Source organism: Bufo gargarizans, chromosome 11 (genome assembly GCF_014858855.1).
Source record: "Bufo gargarizans isolate SCDJY-AF-19 chromosome 11, ASM1485885v1, whole genome shotgun sequence".
Lineage (NCBI taxonomy): Eukaryota > Metazoa > Chordata > Amphibia > Anura > Bufonidae > Bufo > Bufo gargarizans.
The window spans coordinates 15,756,887-15,779,353 of NC_058090.1; the positions used below are offsets into that span (position 1 = coordinate 15,756,887).

Genomic DNA, 22,467 nt, shown 5'->3' on the forward strand with positions numbered 1-22,467 from the left:
GGGCGATACTCGGGGAGGACGGGGATTGGAGGATATTATTTGATCTCCCCTCCCCTTGGATTTTCCATTTCCCATTTGACTGCAGCAGGCAAATGTAATATTAATAGAGGTGGGACCTGACCGACCCTAAATGTTCATTGACAAGTTGTGGGTCCGGCATCTGCCCCCGACAGCTGTTCTTCTGGGCGATGTGGTATCATAGTCATCAACCAGGAGAGCTGTCACCCAGCTTTCCCCGGCCCTGACCGTATGCATATCACTGTAGGAAAGATGTAAACCAGACATTGCGGTAGACATCATGGTGGTCACCCAACTTTCCCAGGCCCTGACCGTATGAAAATCACTGTAGGAAAGATGTAAACCAGACTCTTGTGGTAGCCATCATGGTGGTCACCCAACTTTCCCAGGCCCTGACCGTAAGCATATCACTGTAGGACAGATGTAAAACAGACATTGTGGCAGATATCATGGTGGTCACCCAACTTTCCCAAGCCCTGACAGTATGAAAATCACTGTAGGAAAGATGTAAACCAGACTCTTGTGGTAGCCATCATGGTGGTCACCCAACTTTCCCAGGCCCTGACCGTAAGCATATCACTGTAGGACAGATGTAAAACAGACATTGTGGTAGACATCATGGTGGTCACCCAACTTTCCCAAGCCCTGACCGTATGAAAATCACTGTAGGAAAGATGTAAACCAGACTCTTGTGATAGCCATCATGGTAGTCACCCAACTTTCCCAGGCCCTGAATGTGTGCATATCACTGTAGGACAGATATAAAACAGACATTGTGGTAGACATCATGGTGGTCACCCAACTTTTCTAGGCCCTGACCGTATGCATATCACTGTAGGACAGATGTAAAACAGACATTGTGGTAGACATCATGGTGGTCACCCAACTTTCCCAGGCCCTGACTGTGTGCATATCACTGTAGGACAGAAGTAAAACAGACATTGTGGTAGACATCATGGTGGTCACCCAACTTTTCTAGGCCCTGACCGTATGCATATCACTGTAGGACAGATGTAAAACAGACATTGTGGTAGACATCATGGTGGTCACCCAACTTTTCTAGGCCCTGACCGTATGCATATCACTGTAGGACAGATGTAAAACAGACATTGTGGTAGACATCATGGTGGTCACCCAGCTTTCCCAAGCCCTGACAGTATGAAAATCACTGTAGGAAAGATGTAAACCAGACTCTTGTGGTAGCCATCAAGGTGGTCACCCAACTTTCCCTGGCCCTGACCGTATGCATATCACTGTAGGACAGATGTAAAACAGACATTGTGGTAGACTCCATGGTGGTCACCCAACTTTTCCAGGCCCTGACCGTATGCAAATCAGTGTAGGAAAATATATAAAACAGATCCTTGTGGTAGACATCATGGTGGTCACCCAGCTTTTCCAGGCCCTAACTGTATGTATGTAGCTCTAGAAAAGATATGATGCAACAAATCCAGTAGCCGTCATGGTGTTCATACAACTTTTCCAGGCTCTGACTGTATGCATGTCACTGCAACCCTTGTGGTAGCCATCATGGTGGTCACCCAACTTTCCCAAACCCTGACTGTATGAATATCGTTCTAGCAAAGATGTGATGCATCTCTTGTGGTAGCTGTCATGGTGATCACCCAGCTTTCCCAAGTCATGACTATATGCATATCGCTGCATCCAAGGGCAGATTTGCGATTTAGGGCTCCAGGAAAGATGAGAAGCAACCCTTTTGGTAGCCGTAATGGTAGTCACCCAGCTTACCTAGGCCCTGACTGTATGGCTGTCGCTCTAGCAAAGATGTGATGCAACCCTTGGGGTAACTATCATGGTGGGCAACCGACTTTCCCAGGCCCTGAGTGTTTATACATTTTGCTTTAGGAAAAATATGAAACAATGCCTTGTGGTAGCTGTCATGGTGGTCACCCAGCTTTCCCAGGCCTTGACTGTATGCATATCGCTGCATCCCAGGGCAGATATGCCATTTAGGGTTTCCGAAAAGATGAGAAGCAACCCTTGTGCTTGCCGTAATGGTAGTCACCCAGCTTACCAATGCACTGACTCTATGTATAGCTGTCACAGTCCCTCAGGTGACTAATGTCAGGAAATCAAGGAGATTGGCTGAGCGTGGAGGAATCCAACAGCCTCCTTGATTTCTCTTGGATCAGTGTTGATAGGGTTAATGACCACTTCCCTTTTCTCAGCTGTTGCTCAGTGGTCATCACTTCTACTCTTTATAGTCTCACCCCACCCTTTTGACTATGTGGTAGATGGCTTTATTTGGGTTTGGCTGAGCTGGTGTGAGGTCGTCTCTGGTGTTCCTGTTCTTCCGTCTCTACAGAAGTTAAGTGTCGCATTTGTTTGTGTTTGTTATATTCCCTGTTGTTGTATCTGGGCCTGAGACAGAGACTTCCATTCGTCCATCTGGGGAGGAATGGGTTGTCTCTGGTCCTATACTTATTCCAGGGCCTTACAGGGTAATCAGGGCCTAGGTATCCTGCTTATGAATATTCCTGCCTTCAAGGTCTATTCATACTGATAGGTAGTCAGGGCCCGGATTAGGGTTGTCTAGGAGGCGACCTGTTTCTTTCCTAGTTTCCAGGCCCAGTTACTGTTCCCCTGCCCTCCTGTGTTCAGCGTGGTCTGATCGTGACAATAGCCCTCTAGCAAAGATGTGGTGCACCCCTTGTAGTAGCTGTCGTGGTGCTCACCTAACTTTCCAAAATAAAAGCAAAAACATTTTTAAAGGAACTCTCAAGGCAACATAATGTGTTGTTTCTAGTGCTGGGACCAAGGGTTGGAGCATGACGCAGAAATACGAAGGACACAATCCTAGTGTCATGCTCCACCCCTGGATCCCACATTAGGCATAATGCAGTGTTGACTGGAGTGTCCCTTTAAGAGTCTGACATAGAGCAGATGAGGGACGTATTTCAGAGAATTAAAGGGGACAGGATCTTTAAAGGAGTTGTGCATTAGTTGCTTTCTTCCATAAACAGCGCCTCATCTGTCCGCAGGTTGTGTGTGGAATTGCAAACCTGTTGCAATCATGTACAACCCCTTTAAGGCTATATGTAACATATAATGAAGGCTCCTTCATAGTCGGCTGCTGGCTGGTAATATAATATAATGTGCAATAACGTCATTGATAAGAGGGATGAGGAGGAGGAGGCAGCGGCCCTGGGCTCAGTATCTGTCCTCTCACTGAGATAATGGACGAGGCTCGGTAATGGATCCTCCATAGAGGCCGCTCCTTATTGACTCCTTATTGACCAGCTGACAAGACTATGGTGATGTGCACATTACTGAGTGGAGCAGATAATGGACATCCCAGAGCTCAGCAGGTAGTACCTCACATGATAGGCTTAGATACTGAGGCTCAGCAGGTAGTATCTCACATGACAGGCTTAGATACTGAGGCTCAGCAGGTAGTACCTCACATGACAGGCTTAGATACTGAGGCTCAGCAGGTAGTATCTCACATGACAGGCTTAGATACTGAGGCTCAGCAGGTAGTATCTCACATGACAGGCTTAGATACTGAGGCTCAGCAGGTAGTACCTCACATGATAGGCTTAGATACTGAGGCTCAGCAGGTAGTACCTCACATGACAGGCTTAGATACTGAGGCTCAGCAGGTAGTATCTCACATGACAGGCTTAGATACTGAGGCTCAGCAGGTAGTATCTCACATGATAGACTTAGATACTGAGGCTCAGCAGGTAGTATCTCACATGATAGGCTTAGATACTGAGGCTCAGCAGATAGTATCTCACATGATAGACTTAGATACTGAGGCTCAGCAGGTAGTACCTCACATGATAGGCTTAGATACTGAGGCTCAGCAGGTAGTATCTCACATGATAGACTTAGATACTGAGGCTCAGCAGGTAGTATCTCACATGATAGACTTAGATACTGAGGCTCAGCAGGTAGTATCTCACATGACAGACTTAGATACTGAGGCTCAGCAGGTAGTATCTCACATGATAGACTTAGATACTGAGGCTCAGCAGGTAGTACCTCACATGATAGACTTAGATACTGAGGCTCAGCAGGTAGTATCTCACATGACAGGCTTAGATACTGAGGCTCAGCAGGTAGTACCTCACATGACAGGCTTAGATACTGAGGCTCAGCAGGTAGTATCTCACATGACAGGCTTAGATACTGAGGCTCAGCAGGTAGTATCTCACATGACAGGCTTAGATACTGAGGCTCAGCAGGTAGTACCTCACATGATAGGCTTAGATACTGAGGCTCAGCAGGTAGTACCTCACATGACAGGCTTAGATACTGAGGCTCAGCAGGTAGTATCTCACATGATAGGCTTAGATACTGAGGCTCAGCAGGTAGTATCTCACATGATAGACTTAGATACTGAGGCTCAGCAGGTAGTATCTCACATGACAGGCTTAGATACTGAGGCTCAGCAGGTAGTATCTCACATGATAGACTTAGATACTGAGGCTCAGCAGGTAGTATCTCACATGATAGGCTTAGATACTGAGGCTCAGCAGATAGTATCTCACATGATAGACTTAGATACTGAGGCTCAGCAGGTAGTACCTCACATGATAGGCTTAGATACTGAGGCTCAGCAGGTAGTATCTCACATGATAGACTTAGATACTGAGGCTCAGCAGGTAGTATCTCACATGATAGACTTAGATACTGAGGCTCAGCAGGTAGTATCTCACATGATAGACTTAGATACTGAGGCTCAGCAGGTAGTACCTCACATGACAGACTTAGATACTGAGGCTCAGCAGATAGTATCTCACATGACAGGCTTAGATACTGAGGCTCAGCAGGTAGTACCTCACATGATAGACTTAGATACTGAGGCTCAGCAGGTAGTACCTCACATGACAGACTTAGATACTGAGGCTCAGCAGATAGTATCTCACATGATAGACTTAGATACTGAGGCTCAGCAGGTAGTATCTCACATGACAGGCTTAGATACTGAGGCTCAGCAGGTAGTATCTCACATGATAGACTTAGATACTGAGGCTCAGCAGGTAGTATCTCAGATGATAGACTTAGATACTGAGGCTCAGCAGGTAGTATCTCACATGACAGGCTTAGATACTGAGGCTCAGCAGGTAGTACCTCACATGATAGGCTTAGATACTGAGGCTCAGCAGGTAGTATCTCACATGATAGACTTAGATACTGAGGCTCAGCAGATAGTATCTCACATGATAGACTTAGATACTGAGGCTCAGCAGGTAGTACCTCACATGATAGGCTTAGATACTGAGGCTCAGCAGGTAGTATCTCACATGATAGGCTTAGATACTGAGGCTCAGCAGATAGTATCTCACATGATAGACTTAGATACTGAGGCTCAGCAGATAGTATCTCACATGACAGGCTTAGATACTGAGGCTCAGCAGGTAGTACCTCACATGATAGACTTAGATACTGAGGCTCAGCAGGTAGTACCTCACATGACAGACTTAGATACTGAGGCTCAGCAGATAGTATCTCACATGATAGACTTAGATACTGAGGCTCAGCAGGTAGTATCTCACATGACAGGCTTAGATACTGAGGCTCAGCAGGTAGTATCTCACATGATAGACTTAGATACTGAGGCTCAGCAGGTAGTATCTCACATGATAGACTTAGATACTGAGGCTCAGCAGGTAGTATCTCACATGACAGACTTAGATACTGAGGCTCAGCAGGTAGTATCTCACATGATAGACTTAGATACTGAGGCTCAGCAGGTAGTATCTCACATGATAGACTTAGATACTGAGGCTCAGCAGATAGTATCTCACATGATAGACTTAGATACTGAGGCTCAGCAGGTAGTACCTCACATGATAGACTTAGATACTGAGGCTCAGCAGGTAGTATCTCACATGATAGGCTTAGATACTGAGGCTCAGCAGATAGTATCTCACATGATAGGCTTAGATACTGAGGCTCAGCAGATAGTATCTCACATGATAGACTTAGATACTGAGGCTCAGCAGGTAGTATCTCACATGACAGACTTAGATACTGAGGCTCAGCAGGTAGTATCTCACATGATAGACTTAGATACTGAGGCTCAGCAGGTAGTACCTCACATGACAGGCTTAGATACTGAGGCTCAGCAGATAGTATCTCACATGATAGACTTAGATACTGAGGCTCAGCAGGTAGTACCTCACATGATAGACTTAGATACTGAGGCTCAGCAGGTAGTACCTCACATGATAGACTTAGATACTGAGGCTCAGCAGGTAGTATCTCACATGACAGACTTAGATACTGAGGCTCAGCAGGTAGTATCTCACATGACAGGCTTAGATACTGAGGCTCAGCAGGTAGTATCTCACATGATAGACTTAGATACTGAGGCTCAGCAGGTAGTATCTCACATGATAGACTTAGATACTGAGGCTCAGCAGGTAGTATCTCACATGACAGACTTAGATACTGAGGCTCAGCAGGTAGTATCTCACATGATAGACTTAGATACTGAGGCTCAGCAGGTAGTATCTCACATGATAGACTTAGATACTGAGGCTCAGCAGATAGTATCTCACATGATAGACTTAGATACTGAGGCTCAGCAGGTAGTACCTCACATGATAGACCTAGATACTGAGGCTCAGCAGGTAGTATCTCACATGATAGGCTTAGATACTGAGGCTCAGCAGATAGTATCTCACATGATAGGCTTAGATACTGAGGCTCAGCAGGTAGTATCTCACATGACAGACTTAGATACTGAGGCTCAGCAGGTAGTATCTCACATGATAGACTTAGATACTGAGGCTCAGCAGGTAGTATCTCACATGATAGACTTAGATACTGAGGCTCAGCAGGTAGTACCTCACATGACAGGCTTAGATACTGAGGCTCAGCAGATAGTATCTCACATGATAGACTTAGATACTGAGGCTCAGCAGGTAGTACCTCACATGATAGACTTAGATACTGAGGCTCAGCAGGTAGTACCTCACATGATAGACTTAGATACTGAGGCTCAGCAGGTAGTATCTCACATGACAGACTTAGATACTGAGGCTCAGCAGGTAGTATCTCACATGACAGGCTTAGATACTGAGGCTCAGCAGGTAGTATCTCACATGATAGACTTAGATACTGAGGCTCAGCAGGTAGTATCTCACATGATAGACTTAGATACTGAGGCTCAGCAGGTAGTATCTCACATGACAGACTTAGATACTGAGGCTCAGCAGGTAGTATCTCACATGATAGACTTAGATACTGAGGCTCAGCAGGTAGTATCTCACATGATAGACTTAGATACTGAGGCTCAGCAGATAGTATCTCACATGATAGACTTAGATACTGAGGCTCAGCAGGTAGTACCTCACATGATAGACCTAGATACTGAGGCTCAGCAGGTAGTATCTCACATGATAGGCTTAGATACTGAGGCTCAGCAGATAGTATCTCACATGATAGACTTAGATACTGAGGCTCAGCAGGTAGTACCTCACATGATAGACTTAGATACTGAGGCTCAGCAGGTAGTACCTCACATGATAGACTTAGATACTGAGGCTCAGCAGGTAGTACCTCACATGATAGGCTTAGATACTGAGGCTCAGCAGGTAGTATCTCACATGATAGGCTTAGATACTGAGGCTCAGCAGGTAGTATCTCACATGATAGGCTTAGATACTGAGGCTCAGCAGGTAGTATCTCACATGATAGACTTAGATACTGAGGCTCAGCAGATAGTATCTCACATGATAGACTTAGATACTGAGGCTCAGCAGGTAGTACCTCACATGATAGACTTAGATACTGAGGCTCAGCAGGTAGTACCTCACATGATAGGCTTAGATACTGAGGCTCAGCAGGTAGTATCTCACATGATAGGCTTAGATACTGAGGCTCAGCAGATAGTATCTCACATGATAGACTTAGATACTGAGGCTCAGCAGGTAGTATCTCACATGATAGACTTAGATACTGAGGCTCAGCAGGTAGTATCTCACATGATAGACTTAGATACTGAGGCTCAGCAGGTAGTATTTCACATGATAGACTTAGATACTGAGGCTCAGCAGGTAGTATCTCACATGATAGGCTTAGATACTGAGGCTCAGCAGGTAGTACCTCACATGATAGACTTAGATACTGAGGCTCAGCAGATAGTATCTCACATGATGGACTTAGATACTGAGGCTCAGCAGGTAGTATCTCACATGATAGGCTTAGATACTGAGGCTCAGCAGGTAGTATCTCACATGATAGGCTTAGATATTGAGGCTCAGCAGATAGTATTTCACATGATAGACTTAGATACTTAGGCTCAGCAGATAGTATCTCACATGATAGGCTTAGATACAGCAGCACAGCAGATAGTATCTCACATGACAGGCTTAGATACTGAGGCTCAGCAGGTAGCACCTCACATGGTAGACTTTGATAACACAGCTCAGCAGGTAGTATCGCACATGATAGGCTTAGATACAGCAGCTCAGCAGGTAGTATCGCACATGATAGGCTTAGATACAGCAGCTCAGCAGGTAGTATCACACATGATATAGCTACATGCTGAGGCTCAGCAGGTAGTAACCTAAGGCTTAGCACATGATGGAATTTGATACAGTGCCTCCATGGACGGTATCACACATGATAGGATTAGATACTGTGGGTCAGCAGTACTGTGGGTCAGACTTTGTAGACAGTATCATACATGGCAGGCTTAGATACAGCTGCTCAGCATGTAGTAAATTGCTTGATAGGTTTAGATACAGCAGCTCAGCAGGTAGTATTTCACATGACTGGATTAGATACAGTGGTTCCATAAACACATAATAGAATTAGATACAGTGGGTCAGCAGACAGTATCACACATATGATTAGATACGGTGGTCAGCAGACAGTATCACACATATGATTAGATAGAGTTGGTCAGCAGACGGTATCACACATATGATTAGATACGGTGGTCAGCAGACAGTATCACACATATGATTAGATACAGTTGGTCAGCAGACAGTATCACACATATGATTAGATACAGTGGCTCAGCAGACAGTATCACACATATGATTAGATACAGTTGGTCAGCAGACGGTATCACACATATGATTAGATACGGTGGTCAGCAGACAGTATCACACATATGATAAGATACAGTGGGTCAGCAGACAGTATCACACATATGATTAGATACAGTGGGTCAGCAGACAGTATCACACATATGATTAGATACGGTGGTCAGCAGACAGTATCACACATATGATTAGATACGGTGGTCAGCAGACAGTATCACACATATGATTAGATACAGTGGCTCAGCAGACGGTATCACACATATGATTAGATACAGTTGGTCAGCAGACGGTATCACACATATGATTAGATACGGTGGTCAGCAGACAGTATCACACATATGATTAGATACAGTTGGTCAGCAGACAGTATCACACATATGATTAGATACAGTGGCTCATCAGACGGTATCACACATATGATTAGATACAGTGGGTCATCAGACGGTATCACACATATGATTAGATACAGTGGGTCATCAGACGGTATCACACATATGATTAGATACAGTGGGTCATCAGACGGTATCACACATATGATTAGATACAGTGGCTCAGCAGACAGTATCACACATATGATTAGATACAGTTGGTCAGCAGACAGTATCACACATATGATTAGATACAGTTGGTCAGCAGACAGTATCACACATATGATTAGATACGGTGGTCAGCAGACAGTATCACACATATGATGAGATACAGTTGGTCAGCAGACAGTATCACACATATAATTAGATACGGTTGGTCAGCAGACAGTATCACACATATGATTAGATACAGCGTGTCAGCAGACAGTATCACACATATGATTAGATACAGTTGGTCAGCAGACGGTATCACACATATGATTAGATACGGTGGTCAGCAGACAGTATCACACATATGATTAGATACGGTTGGTCAGCAGACAGTATCACACATATGATTAGATACAGTTGGTCAGCAGACAGTATCACACATATGATTAGATACAGTTGGTCAGCAGACAGTATCACACATATGATTAGATACAGTGGCTCAGCAGACAGTATCACACATATGATTAGATACAGCGTGTCAGCAGACAGTATCACACATATAATTAGATACGGTTGGTCAGCAGACAGTATCACACATATGATTAGATACAGTTGGTCAGCAGACAGTATCACACATATGTTTAGATACAGTGGGTCAGCAGACAGTATCACACATATGATTAGATACAGTGGGTCAGCAGACAGTATCACACATATGATTAGATACAGTGGCTCAGCAGACGGTATCACACATATGATTAGATACAGTGGGTCAGCAGACAGTATCACACATATGATTAGATACAGTGTGTCAGCAGACAGTATCACACATATGATTAGATACAGTGGCTCATCAGACGGTATCACACATATGATTAGATACAGTGGCTCAGCAGACAGTATCACACATATAATTAGATACGGTTGGTCAGCAGACAGTATCACACATATGATTAGATACAGTGTGTCAGCAGACAGTATCACACATATGATTAGATACAGTGGCTCAGCAGACAGTATCACACATATGATTAGATACAGTGGCTCAGCAGACGGTATCACACATATGATTAGATACGGTGGTCAGCAGACGGTATCACACATAGGATTAGATACAGTGTGTCAGCAGACAGTATCACACATATGATTAGATATGGTGGTCAGCAGACGGTATCACACATAGGATTAGATACAGTGGGTTAGCAGACGGTATCACACATATGATTAGATACAGTGGCTCAGCAGACGGTATCACACATATGATTAGATACAGTGGCTCAGCAGACGGTATCACACATATGATTAGATACAGTGGCTCAGCAGACGGTATCACACATATGATTAGATACAGTGGCTCAGCAGACGGTATCACACATATGATTAGATACAGTGGCTCAGCAGACGGTATCACACACATTAGATACAGTGGGTTTAGCAGACAGTATCACACATATAATTAGATACGGTGGTCAGCAGACAGTATCACACATATGATTAGATACAGTGGCTCATCAGACGGTATCACACATATGATTAGATACATCGGTCAGCAGACGGTATCACACACTGTAGGCTTAGATTTGATCAGGCCCAGGTTGCACCGTGTTGTTGTTGTTGTTCTTTCTGCTGATGATTCTCATCATCTTCCTCTTCAGAGGTCCCAGGAGACGTCTGATAATTTGGCGGTTCTCTGACATTTCCCGGATGTGATGATCTGCGGACGGTTTCCACGGGTGTGTCTCTGCTAAGGGTACATTCACACGACCGTCCCTGTGACATCCGCATTTTTTGTGCACCTATCGATTTCTCAAGGACAGTATCCATATTTTGTGGATTGACGGTTCGCGGGCCGCAAAATACGTGAATGTTCCCTTATTCGAATACCTTCCAGATGGGGTTGTGTCTGCTTAGTACAATTGTAATCCCATCATCTAAAAGACGAATGACTACCCCCATCATCTGCCTCTGAATGGCTGCACTGCTCCTCTTGCAGGAGCTTTAAGCTTTAACCTACCGACTCTAACAGAACCGGAGGGTAGGTAGTGAGGGGATCCATAGCAGAAATCAAAATGTAGCCCCCCTCCCAATACCGGCTGTACCCCACCCTCATCCCGGAACAGAGAGATAGACGCCAAGACCTTTGGGTCAGTTTCCGCTTTCCTCTTTTATCTGTGCGGCACCTGAAGAGAAGGCTGGTCCTTTGCCCACCCATACAGACCCCCATCTTCAAGTGTAGCCTATACAACCCCTGATCTGTATGCTGAGGCTTTACAGTCATTTATTATATACCCAATAGCGATAATGGCGGTATAGTCATCTTTTACTGGGGCCCACATTGCCCTCTCAACACTTTACAAACCCCAGGCGAGAGCACCATGTACGTGGACAAATGGTAGGAACCACAAATCTCAGGGATCCCGATGGCAAATCACAATGACTGATAGACTTTATTCCACTTTTATTCATTCACAGCTTTTTACGAGTGCTGCAAAGACCGTGGACATTTTGTGGCCCAAATGAACCTGAGCCACAATTTGTTAGTCAAATGTCTGTCCTTTGGTTTGTGATTATTGCACTCTCTCCTATGTCACTGGGAGGGATGTAACCCTCCTTTGCTGGCTGGATTCATTTTTCTATCACATTACACACCGCTCGTTTCCATGGTCATGACCACCCTGCAGTCCAGCAGTGGTGGTCGTGCTTGCACACTATAGGAAGAAGAGCCGGCCTCCCTGGTGGCCGGGACTGTGGGAGCGCGTATATGCAGACATACCCGCCAGCTCCCGTCCCGGCCACCTTGTATCTGTGCTGCAGGAGAGCCGGCTCCCTGGTGGCCGGGCCTGTGGGAGCGCGTATATGCAGACATACCCGCCAGCTCCCGTCCCGGCCACCTTGTATCTGTGCTGCAGCGGTGGCCCTAACCCCTGAATACAAGCAGTGTGTAATGTGATGGAAAAATGAATCAAGCCAGTAAAGGAGGCAATATGGAAAATCACAATACATTAGGAAGTGTCTGGTATTAACTTTCTCTACAGGATAAGGGCTCATTCAGACGGCCGTATGTGTTTTGCGTTCCACAAATTGCGGATCCGCGAAACATGGATACTGGCCCATGTGCGATGCGGACCGCACGTGGCCGGTACTATGATAGAAAATGCCTATTCTTGTCCACAGTTGCGGACAAGAATAGGACATGCTCTGTCTTTTTTGCGGGGCGACAGAACGGAACTACAGACGCGGACAGCACACGGTGTGATGTCCGCTTATTCTGCAGCCCCATTGCAATGAATGGGTCCGCACCCATTCCACAAAATTGCGGAATGGATGAGGACCCATTCATACGGTCGTGTGAATGAGCCCTAAATGCCATTTGCTGACTTGAGACAACCCCTACATGCCCAGGTCACTTCACCCCCATCGTCTTACTGTGTGACTCCCCCTGGGGTGTGCCCTGTACTCGGGCAGTATCACCTATCAGAAATAATAAAACCAGACGAGAAGCAGAGGACATCACGGGGCCCGCGCCGCCGGCTCAGCGCTCGTTGCATCTAATTTGTTTTTCTTCCTGAACAAATGAAGGTAATAAAGAGACTGAGATTCACTTCTCGGGGGGAGAATCATGTGAGACAATGGGGCACGGCGGGCGCCGAGAGAGTGATGACGATGAAGGAGATTAATAATTGTGTGCACCGGGGGACGAGCGGGAGAGGTCAGGTGTGCACAGCGCTCATATACACCCATCAGCCATAACATTAAATCCAGTGATTGTGAAGGGAATAACATGGATTATCTGGTGTCGGGAGAGGTATATTCGGCAGCAAGTGAACCATCAGTTCTTAAAGTGCATGAAAATTGAGCAAGCGTAAGGATCTGAGCAGCTCTAACGAAGACCAAATTGTGGCAGAAGAGTGGATCAGAACATCTCCAGAATAGTAGGTGCAGCGGACCACTGGTGACATAGGCAAGGGGTCCCTTTAAGGGAAAGTGTTTTTCGTGACGTCACTTGATTAGCAGCGCACGGGTAGGCTCGACGTCTGGGGCATCCCTTGCCCCTTAGGAGGTTTCTACGAAATATGTCCCTCTTATAGAGCAAGCAATCGTGACGCCAGTTGCAGTTAAGCAACGAGGACATGGAGTCCCTTTTGTAGATGGTAGTGTTGGTACCCAGGTGTAGGATTGCCAGAGCGGTGTAGAGTGGCCTACAATGTCTCTGCAGATGTTGTATACACGTGTCACGGTGTTCCTACCTGGATATCCTTGGATCCCAGACGTGGTGTTCCGAAGCAGTGTAAAAAGAGGATGAATATTTTGGATGGTGAAGGAGGTAGAAGAAATGGAGTCCAGACTTTGTAGTAATGTTAAACACAGCTTTACTTGGCATAAACGGTAATCCAAACAGTTTCCAGACTTTATCTTGGTCATCAGCAGGTATTGGCTCAACTTTGGCAGGCAAACACTTCTGCAACAATCTCAGCCCTGCTATGCTGGCTGGAGTAAATAGGAACTTTTCCTCTTGTGCTGGAACTTAGCTGCCAGTAGTCTGTCTCTTACTCTGCCTCATGCACACGACCGTTGTTCTGGTACGCATCCGAACCGCAGTTTTTGCGGCTTGGATGCAGACCCATTCACTTCAATGGGGCCGCAAAAAATGCGGACAGCATTCAGTGTGCTGTCCGCATCCGTTGCTCCGTTCCGTGGCCCCGCAAAAAAAATATAACATGTCCTATTCTTGTCCGTTTTGCGGACAAGAATAGGCAGTTATATTAATGGCTGTCCGTGCGGCAGGGCAGTTCCGTCGCCGGAACTGATCCGTATGACAAATGCATTGAAATGCCGGATCCGTCTCTCCGGTGTCATCCAGTCTGAGCATGTGCAGACCGCAATGTCGGATTCGTTTTGCCAGAACACTCGGGGCTGGATCCGGCATTAATGCATTTCAATGGGAAAAAATGCCGGATCCGGCATTCCGGCAAGTGTTCCGGTATTTTGGACGGAGATAAAACCGTAGCATGCTGCATCAGTCTGTGCATCCGTTTTCTGGCCGTGTGCCCATTTTTAATGTCCGTTTTGCATCAGTTTTTCATGTCCGTTAAAAACGGACATGAAAAATGGATAAATTTGATTGGCAGTTATTTCTAGACCCACCCTTCTGAGAACATCCACAGGATGGTAATAATGTCCCCCATGTATGCCCCCTGGTAAAATAATGTCCCCCATAGTGTATGATTATTATTATTTTTACCGCCCCAGCTTTAATAATGCCCCCAAAGTAGTCCCCCATCTTAAATAATGTCCCTCATAGTGTAGGATATTTTTTTTTATGTCCCCAGCTTTAATAGTGCCCCCAATGTAGGGCCCCATCTTAAATAATTTCCCCCATGGTTTAAATAATGCCCCCATAATAGCCCACCACCGTTATTATTTTTATTTTTTTATTTTACAAAAACAAAAAAACTCACCTTATCCACTTGCTTGCGCTGCAGCAGTCTCTTCTCTCTTCACTGATGACGTGTGTGTTTTTTTAACCCCTCCTGTGTAAACTGTACCTGTTTTTAATGGCCGTTAGACGGGTGCACTCCTGTCAATCGGCTGTTAAAAACGGTCCCATTGATTTTAATGGGCCCGTCTGACCGTGAAAACGGCCAAAAATAGGAAATGTCCTATTTTTGGACGGACGCTATTTGCTGGCCGTTAAAAGAACGGCAATGTGAATAGCCCCATATACTTTCATTGGTGCTAAAAATGCCCGCGTGATGTCACACGGCCATTATTCACTGTCATGTGTATGAGGCTTAAAAGTCAGCCAAACCTGCCAATTTCAGGGCGACTATCTTACATGCATGGAGGCCTCTAACTTTCATCATATGTCAGGGGAAAGAAGGATCGGGTATGTTAAATTTCAATGGCCGAGCTGTTTGTTTTCAAGTGAGATATGCTGGAGTCTGGCAGCTACTGATCCCACGACACATGCACTCTAGGCCAAAACAAGCATGCATGTGTAGTGGGGAAGTTAGGAGGAATCACTGCCGAATGAGTGTTCGGCCAACAGCCTGTTGGTGTATGGAATCTTTTAGGACTCCTTCATGTGACTATGATATGGGCACTTTTCAAGTAACTCTATGCTGATGGGTTCAGCTGAGTCCTGGGAAGTCCGGGCATTGCAGCCATAATACAGATGGTTAGTATCATATACTGTTTTACATTGGTGCAGTTCCCCTGTTGGCCAGCAGATGGCAGCACTATATATTGGTGATTTCGATATTCATTCTAGAAAATAGCTGAGCATGCTTACTGTGGGGAAAAATGAGCAACTGTAAGGATCAATTTGTTATATGTCATAATTACTGTAATGAGACGTTCTGTGCTGTGGACTAATGCACTTCTCAGAGCTGCTCTGTATATGCATTAGCATATCAGTGGCGTAGCGTGGGTTGCCAGCACCCGGGGCAAGCCAAGTATTGCGCCCCCCCCCTCAACCTGTGGCCATGCCCCTTTTTACAGACAGTGTAGTAGATATCTCTTGCAGTCCTATGTAACATCACAGATAGCACAGAGATAACTCTCTGAGTACAGATAATGTAGTAGATGGGTGTGAGTCCCTAGATTTCAGAACACGCACAGTGTGCCCTGGAAAATGGGGCCGGGCTGCGGCAGGGTGGGCCAAATTATATAGAATATATATCCACCCTCCCATCACTACAGAACATCCCGGGTAATACAGCCCCCCATTCCTCTTACATCCAGTGACGTCTCTTTGATGTAGATGTTCTCTTTCCTCATCTTCTCCTTTCAGACCAGACACTATTTTTCTGCCATTTCTCGTTTCTGCAGTTTGACAAAAAAAAAATCTTAGTTTACTACTTTTCCATCATCCTCCCATCTTCTGGACAAATCATCCTACCACCCCCAATACTGTGCCGCTCTGCTCCCTAATACTATACTGCAGAAACAGATAAACCCCCTGATAATAGTAGTGCCATGCAGATAGTGGCCTTCAATAATTATTGGCACACAGTGCCCTAAAATAACTGCGCCCAGCAAATAGTGCCCCTGACACTATAGTGTAAACATAACGTCCCCCAAAAATAATTGTGGTAAGCTGATACTGTGCCAGGTGCCCCCACAGTAATAGTGCTCCCAAAAGTCCCACCAATAGGAATAATTTTCTGCTAGAGCACACATGATAGTAATAGTGCCCCCAACATGTCCCCACTGTGCCCCAGAAGTAATAATGCTCCCATAGTGCCCATACTAGTAATTATGTTTTCATAGACCCCCAGTAGTATATAAAGCCCATCATAATGCCCCCCAGTAATAATAATTCTCCTTATAATGTTCCAGTGCAAAAATACCCCCTTTTAATGCCCCCAGTTGAGCTAATGTCCCCATAGTGCCCCCATAATGTGCCAGTATAAAATACCCCTAAATAGTGCCCCCAGTAAATGCCCCCATAGTGCTCCTCTCCCGCCTTCCTCCTAGTGCCCTCCATAATGTACCAGTATAAAATGCCCCATATATAGTGCCCCAGTAGATGCCCTCAGTGTCCTCCATAATTTGCAAATATAAAATACCCCTTCTTAGTGCCCCCAGTAGATGACTCCATAGTACTCCTCTCGCCCCTTCTACATAGTACCCACCATAATGTGTCCCAGTATAAAATGCCCCTATACAGAGCCCCCCATATAAAATACCCCTCTTTGTGGCCTTAGTAGAAGCCCCCATAGTGTTCTTCTCCCCCCTTCCCCCATATAAAATACCCCTTACTTGTGGCCTCAGTAGATGCTCCCATAGTGCCCCCATAGATGCCCCCCAATAATGTGTCAGTAAGAAGTGCCCCCACAGCGCTCCTCTCCTGTATTGTACCATATAAAAAAAAAATAAACACTTATACTTACCTCCATCAGGCTGGCAGCGATGCGATGCAGGCCTCTTCCGGCCTGTGTCCCGCGCTGTGCGGCTCAGACGGCTTACGGATGGATGGTGATACTGATGACTATGGAGATGAGCGCTACCACAATGGAAGCGCTCATCTCCCTGTGCCCTGCGGCCGCCCCCCACTTGTTACCAGGGCCGCGCCACCTGAGGCGATTGCTGTCACTCCCTGCAATTGTGCGCCCGGGGCAATGCCCCCCCCCCCCCCCCTTCCCCTCAACGCTATGCCACTGGGGGAAGTAGACACTGTAACAACACTTCTGCTCACACTAGATTTTGTCATTCAAACATGCAAAGCTGAGAATCCACAAGATGATGTCATATTCTAACATGAGCCCAAGATATTGTGAGCATTAGGGTTTCTGTCACCAGAATTAACCCTCTTAAACTGTCTGACATTAGCGATGACATTAGTCAGCAGAATCCAACTCTGCTATTGTTATGTTCATTGATGCCCCCCTTACGGCACAATTCCTACTTTTGTAATATGCAAATTAGCCTCTAGGAGCAGGGGGGGCGGGGCGTTGCTCCTGCTCCTAGAGGCTCTGTCCTCCCACCTCGTTCCATGCCCTGCCATCCTTGATTGACAGGCCAGCGTTCGTCTTCTCCTGCCGGCCCTGTGTGCTGTTAAACGGCACTGCGCAGGCGCGAGACTTACCCAGCACACAGGGCCGACAGGAGAAGACGAACGCTGGCCTGTCACTCAAGGATGGCAGGTAAATCCCCTCCATTTGATGTCTCCTCCATTCAAATACATCGCACCTAACATCTGTACTTGTCCTGTTGGGAGTTTAGTGCAGGGGCAGTGTATTTGAATGGAGGAGACATCACATGGAGGTGATTTTATTTTTTTTAAAGCCCACCCCGGATCTCTTTCCATTCAGAATGCATGAGGACTAAAGGGAAATTTTTTTTGTCCAGTATTGAGATCCTCTGCCGGATCTCAATACCGGAAAAAAACAACTCAAGTGCGAAAGTAGCCTAAAAAATACTTAAAAATATAATACAAATATATTTAAAAAATATAATGCAATTTTTAAGATTAAAAATAAATAAAAATAATGTATATAAATATATATAAAATAGTATGTGTGTCCTTCCCTAGGTCAGGGCTTGGTTCTCTCATAGAGGTAGTATGGCCCTGGCCATGAGCCAAATGCTGCAGGGACTTTTATGGACATGAAATGAAAGCTTAACGTTTTGTCATCGGTAATTACAAAAGATCTGTGACTTTTGATCTCTCGTGCAGGGAAGCCGGAATTTAAGGTGTGTGGCCGTCATATCACTGACTGTATCGCCTTGTATGGTCAATATTCCATAGAAGTGCAGTGTCAAAAGTAAGACCTTAAAGGGACATTAGACGTACAGTAAATGCAACCTTTTCTTCTCTGCTATCAGTCCTCTCAATCTGGGGAGATTCTCGGTGTAATCTTCACTTAGATCACTGATGAGGACTTCACAAAATTTCTTCTCCCATAATCACTCCCTTATAGCCGTAGAACATTTCATATCGACAAAGGGGACCGCCATGGGTCATACAGCGGCCCCATATAGTCAAAGCTGTGCTCCTCTGAATCCAAAGACCATACTTGTATAGAGGACGGGTGCATTATTTTATGAAAAAAATGGATCTGCAGGTAAAGTCGGGAGAATAATATATATCATATGTGTAGCAGGGGATCTACTGTGTATTATGGGTGAAAATATGGAGCATAGCTATAAAAGGAAATGTTCATGTGAGAGCGATAAGAAAGCTGTGTGACTCAGGAAACTGGAGGCTCAAAGTCCATTTTTACATCACCCTAAGGCCTCATGCACACGACCGTTGTTTGGGTCCGCATCCGAGCCGCCGTTTTGGAGGCTCAGATGCGGACCCATTCATTTCAATGGAGCCGCAAAAGATGCGGACAGCACTCCGTGTGCTGTTCGCATCCGTGGCTCCGTTCCGCGGCCCAGCAAAAAAAATATAACATGTCCTATTCTTGTCCGCGATTTTCGGACAAGAATAGGCATTTATATTGCCGTCTTCCGTTCTGCAAATTGCAGAAGGCAACACTGGCGCCTTCCGTTTTTTGCGGATCCGTGGTTTGCAGACCACAAAAAACGGCACGGTCGTGTGCATGAGGCATAAGCCTCTTGCACATGACTGTGTGTCCCCCGTTTTGCGGCCCGCATACGCCCATTCACTTTAATGGGTCCACAAATCCGGAGATGCGATGCGGAACGGAACCACGGAACGGAAGCACTACGGAGTGCTTCGGTGGTGTTCCGTGCTTCCGTTCCGCAAAAAGATAGAACTTTTCCTATCTTTTTGCATAACGGACGGATCGCGGACTCCATTCAAGTGAGGCTACATGCACACGACCGTATGTGTTTTGCGGTCCGCAAATTGTGGATCCGCAAAAAAAAAACGGATGATGTTCCGTATGGTATCCGTTTTTTTTTTTTGCGGATCCGTTTTTTTTTTGCGGATCCATTGTAATAATGCCTAATACAAAAGTCGCTAGAACACAAGTATGATGCCATATCTACTTGCCATATGCCATGGCACCCATGTAAATACTGCCATACAGCACTCAGGAAAGCAACTATATCAATGCCAATGCAGTATATCAATGTGCCACACAGTGCCCAAGCTATCAATGCACATACTTGCAGCATCATATACCAACCACATACTGTCCTCTCTCCCTATAGGCTCCATATACAGCCCTCTCTCTATGGACTCCTGACGCTTCCTGGATGTGGAGAACCTCCCCCTCCTCGTAATGTTCTGTGTGCAGCAGATAAAAGACAGACGCCTGAGCTCGGCCTGAGGAGCAGAACACTCTGTGTGGCCCCTAACCATGTGGACTCTCATATCATGGGCCCTACTGCTGCTGCTGGGACTGGCCGCTGCCTTCCTCCTGCTCTACTGCGCTTACATCCAGTATACCCACATGAAGTACGACCACATCCCGGGACCCCCCAGAGACAGGTGAGGGCACCTTTTTGAAATTTACTGACAGGTCGTATATTTACTGACTCCTCACTGTGCGCTTTCCACAGGGATAAATGTTCCCCTTTAAGAAGCACTTTATGCTGTATTTACTGCACTTTTGAATTGTTCTATGTGTTTTTTGCTCTTTATATGATGCTGGATGTGTTTGTTTCTTTATTGCACAGCTTTTTAATGGGCCATACTCCCACAATGATGAAGCTGGCCAAAAACAATGAACTGGTCTACGATTATTTCCTAGACTGGTAAGTGAACGATCGCTTTAATAGCAGCAGTGATGGGGGCGCTGTTATGTTGAAGTCTATGCAGAGAACGGTGGTGAAAAGTGGTACTGCAAGTGGCAAAAAAACAAAACAAAACCTGTAAACTGGAAATAGCAAAAATAGGTTGTTTCATCTCAAACACTGATGGCATATTGCTAAGATATGCCATCATTGTCAGCCAGGTGCGGGTTACACCAAGGAGACCCGCACCTATCTCCAGAATGGGCCCCACAAAGTGAAGGAGAGCACACCATGCCAGTGCAGCCACCCTCCATCAGCGTCTAAGCTGGTCCCATCCCTTTAAGGGGGTTGGACATTGGGGGGCATATCGCTAGAATATGCCCCCAATGTCTGATAGGTGCGGTTCTATCCATAGAAGGGAGCCCGCATAGTGAAGGATGGCACACCGCGTATACTTGGCCACTTTTCATTCATTTCTATGGGAGTAACGAAAATAGCCGAAAGTCCCTTTGAAATTAATGGTAAGAGCACTGTGCAAGCGCACCCTCCACTCCAATCACTTCTATGGGGCTTACGGAAGTAGCCATCGCTTGCCTATTTTCAGAGATCCCATATAATTGAATGAAGGGTGGCCACACATGCGCAGTGCACCCTCTGTCACTTTGCAGGCTCCGTTCTAAAGATGGGTGCGGACTCGCACTTGCCAGACATTAGGGGCATATCCTAGCAATATGCCCCCAATATCCAAACTAAGACAACCCCTTAAAGGAAAACAGGGGTAATGCATGGCCAACCTGCGGCTCTCCAGCTGTTGTAAAACTACAACTCCCACCATGCCCTGCTGTAGGCTGATAGCTGTAGGCAGTCTGGGCATGCTGGGAGTTGTAGTTTTTGCAACAGCTGGAGAGCCTTAGGTTGGCCATCCCTGGCATAGTGCAAGGCCTGAGAGGATGGAGCATGACACAAGGATCCATCCAAAGAGAGAATCCCAGTGTCATGCTCCGCCCCCACAAATTCTGCACTAGACATCACACAGTATATCAGTTCTGTCCCTTTAAGCCATTTATTATTATGCTATTAGGAATTCATCTTGCTGCTTCTTGATTTGTTGTACAGTGCAGAAAAATACGGCCCAGTTGTACGTATCAATGGCTTCCACAAAGTCTTTGTAATTGTTTCCAGCCCTGAAGCAATAAAGGTAAGGTTGTTGAAACTGGGGAAGGGGGGCAACATTAAAGGGATTGTCCAAGAACTTTCTGAAACAGCACCACATCTCTCCAGAGGTTGTTTGTGGTATTGCAGCTAAACTCTATTTAAGTGAATGAGCTTGAGCTGCAATACATCATGCAGCCTGCATAATGGTGTGGCGCTGTTTTCGAAATTGTGTCTGTGTTTCGTTGCAGGAACTTCTGATGACCAACAAACACCCAAAAGACAAATTTTATGATCAAGTCTTCAATTTATTTGGAGTCAGGTAAGTGACAGAGAGGTCCAGGCACTATTAAACAGGTTGTGCCAAAATTTTAAGTTATCCCCTCTCCACAGGTGAGGTCCAACCGCTAGGTCACCCACCAATCTGAAGAATTGGGGTCCTGTGTGCCCTGGTATGAACAGAGCGGTGACTGGGTGTGAGCACTACTGCTCTTATCATCTCCATGGGACTGCTTTGGATGCGCTGACGATATGGAGAGGCCGGCGTCTCTTCATAACTTCGGCGGATCCTCCGCCAGCTACGGGCTTTTATTAAG

At 45.9% G+C, this 22,467-nt stretch overlaps 1 protein-coding gene across 2 annotated transcripts in view; it reads left to right on the forward strand.

Annotated features, from left to right (window-relative positions):
- The first annotated feature begins 13,285 nt into the window (after window positions 1–13,285).
- Window positions 13,286–22,467, forward strand: part of LOC122922206 (cholesterol 24-hydroxylase) — a 55,476-nt gene continuing 46,294 nt past the window's right edge. For both annotated transcript variants that reach the window (XM_044272729.1, XM_044272730.1), the window contains exons 1-5: window positions 13,286–13,497; window positions 20,195–20,474; window positions 20,663–20,740; window positions 21,836–21,917; window positions 22,123–22,193. In XM_044272729.1, the coding sequence (XP_044128664.1) occupies window positions 20,344–20,474; window positions 20,663–20,740; window positions 21,836–21,917; window positions 22,123–22,193 (362 nt within the window). In that variant the 5' untranslated portion in view covers window positions 13,286–13,497; window positions 20,195–20,343. The remainder of the gene's footprint in view (window positions 13,498–20,194; window positions 20,475–20,662; window positions 20,741–21,835; window positions 21,918–22,122; window positions 22,194–22,467) is intronic.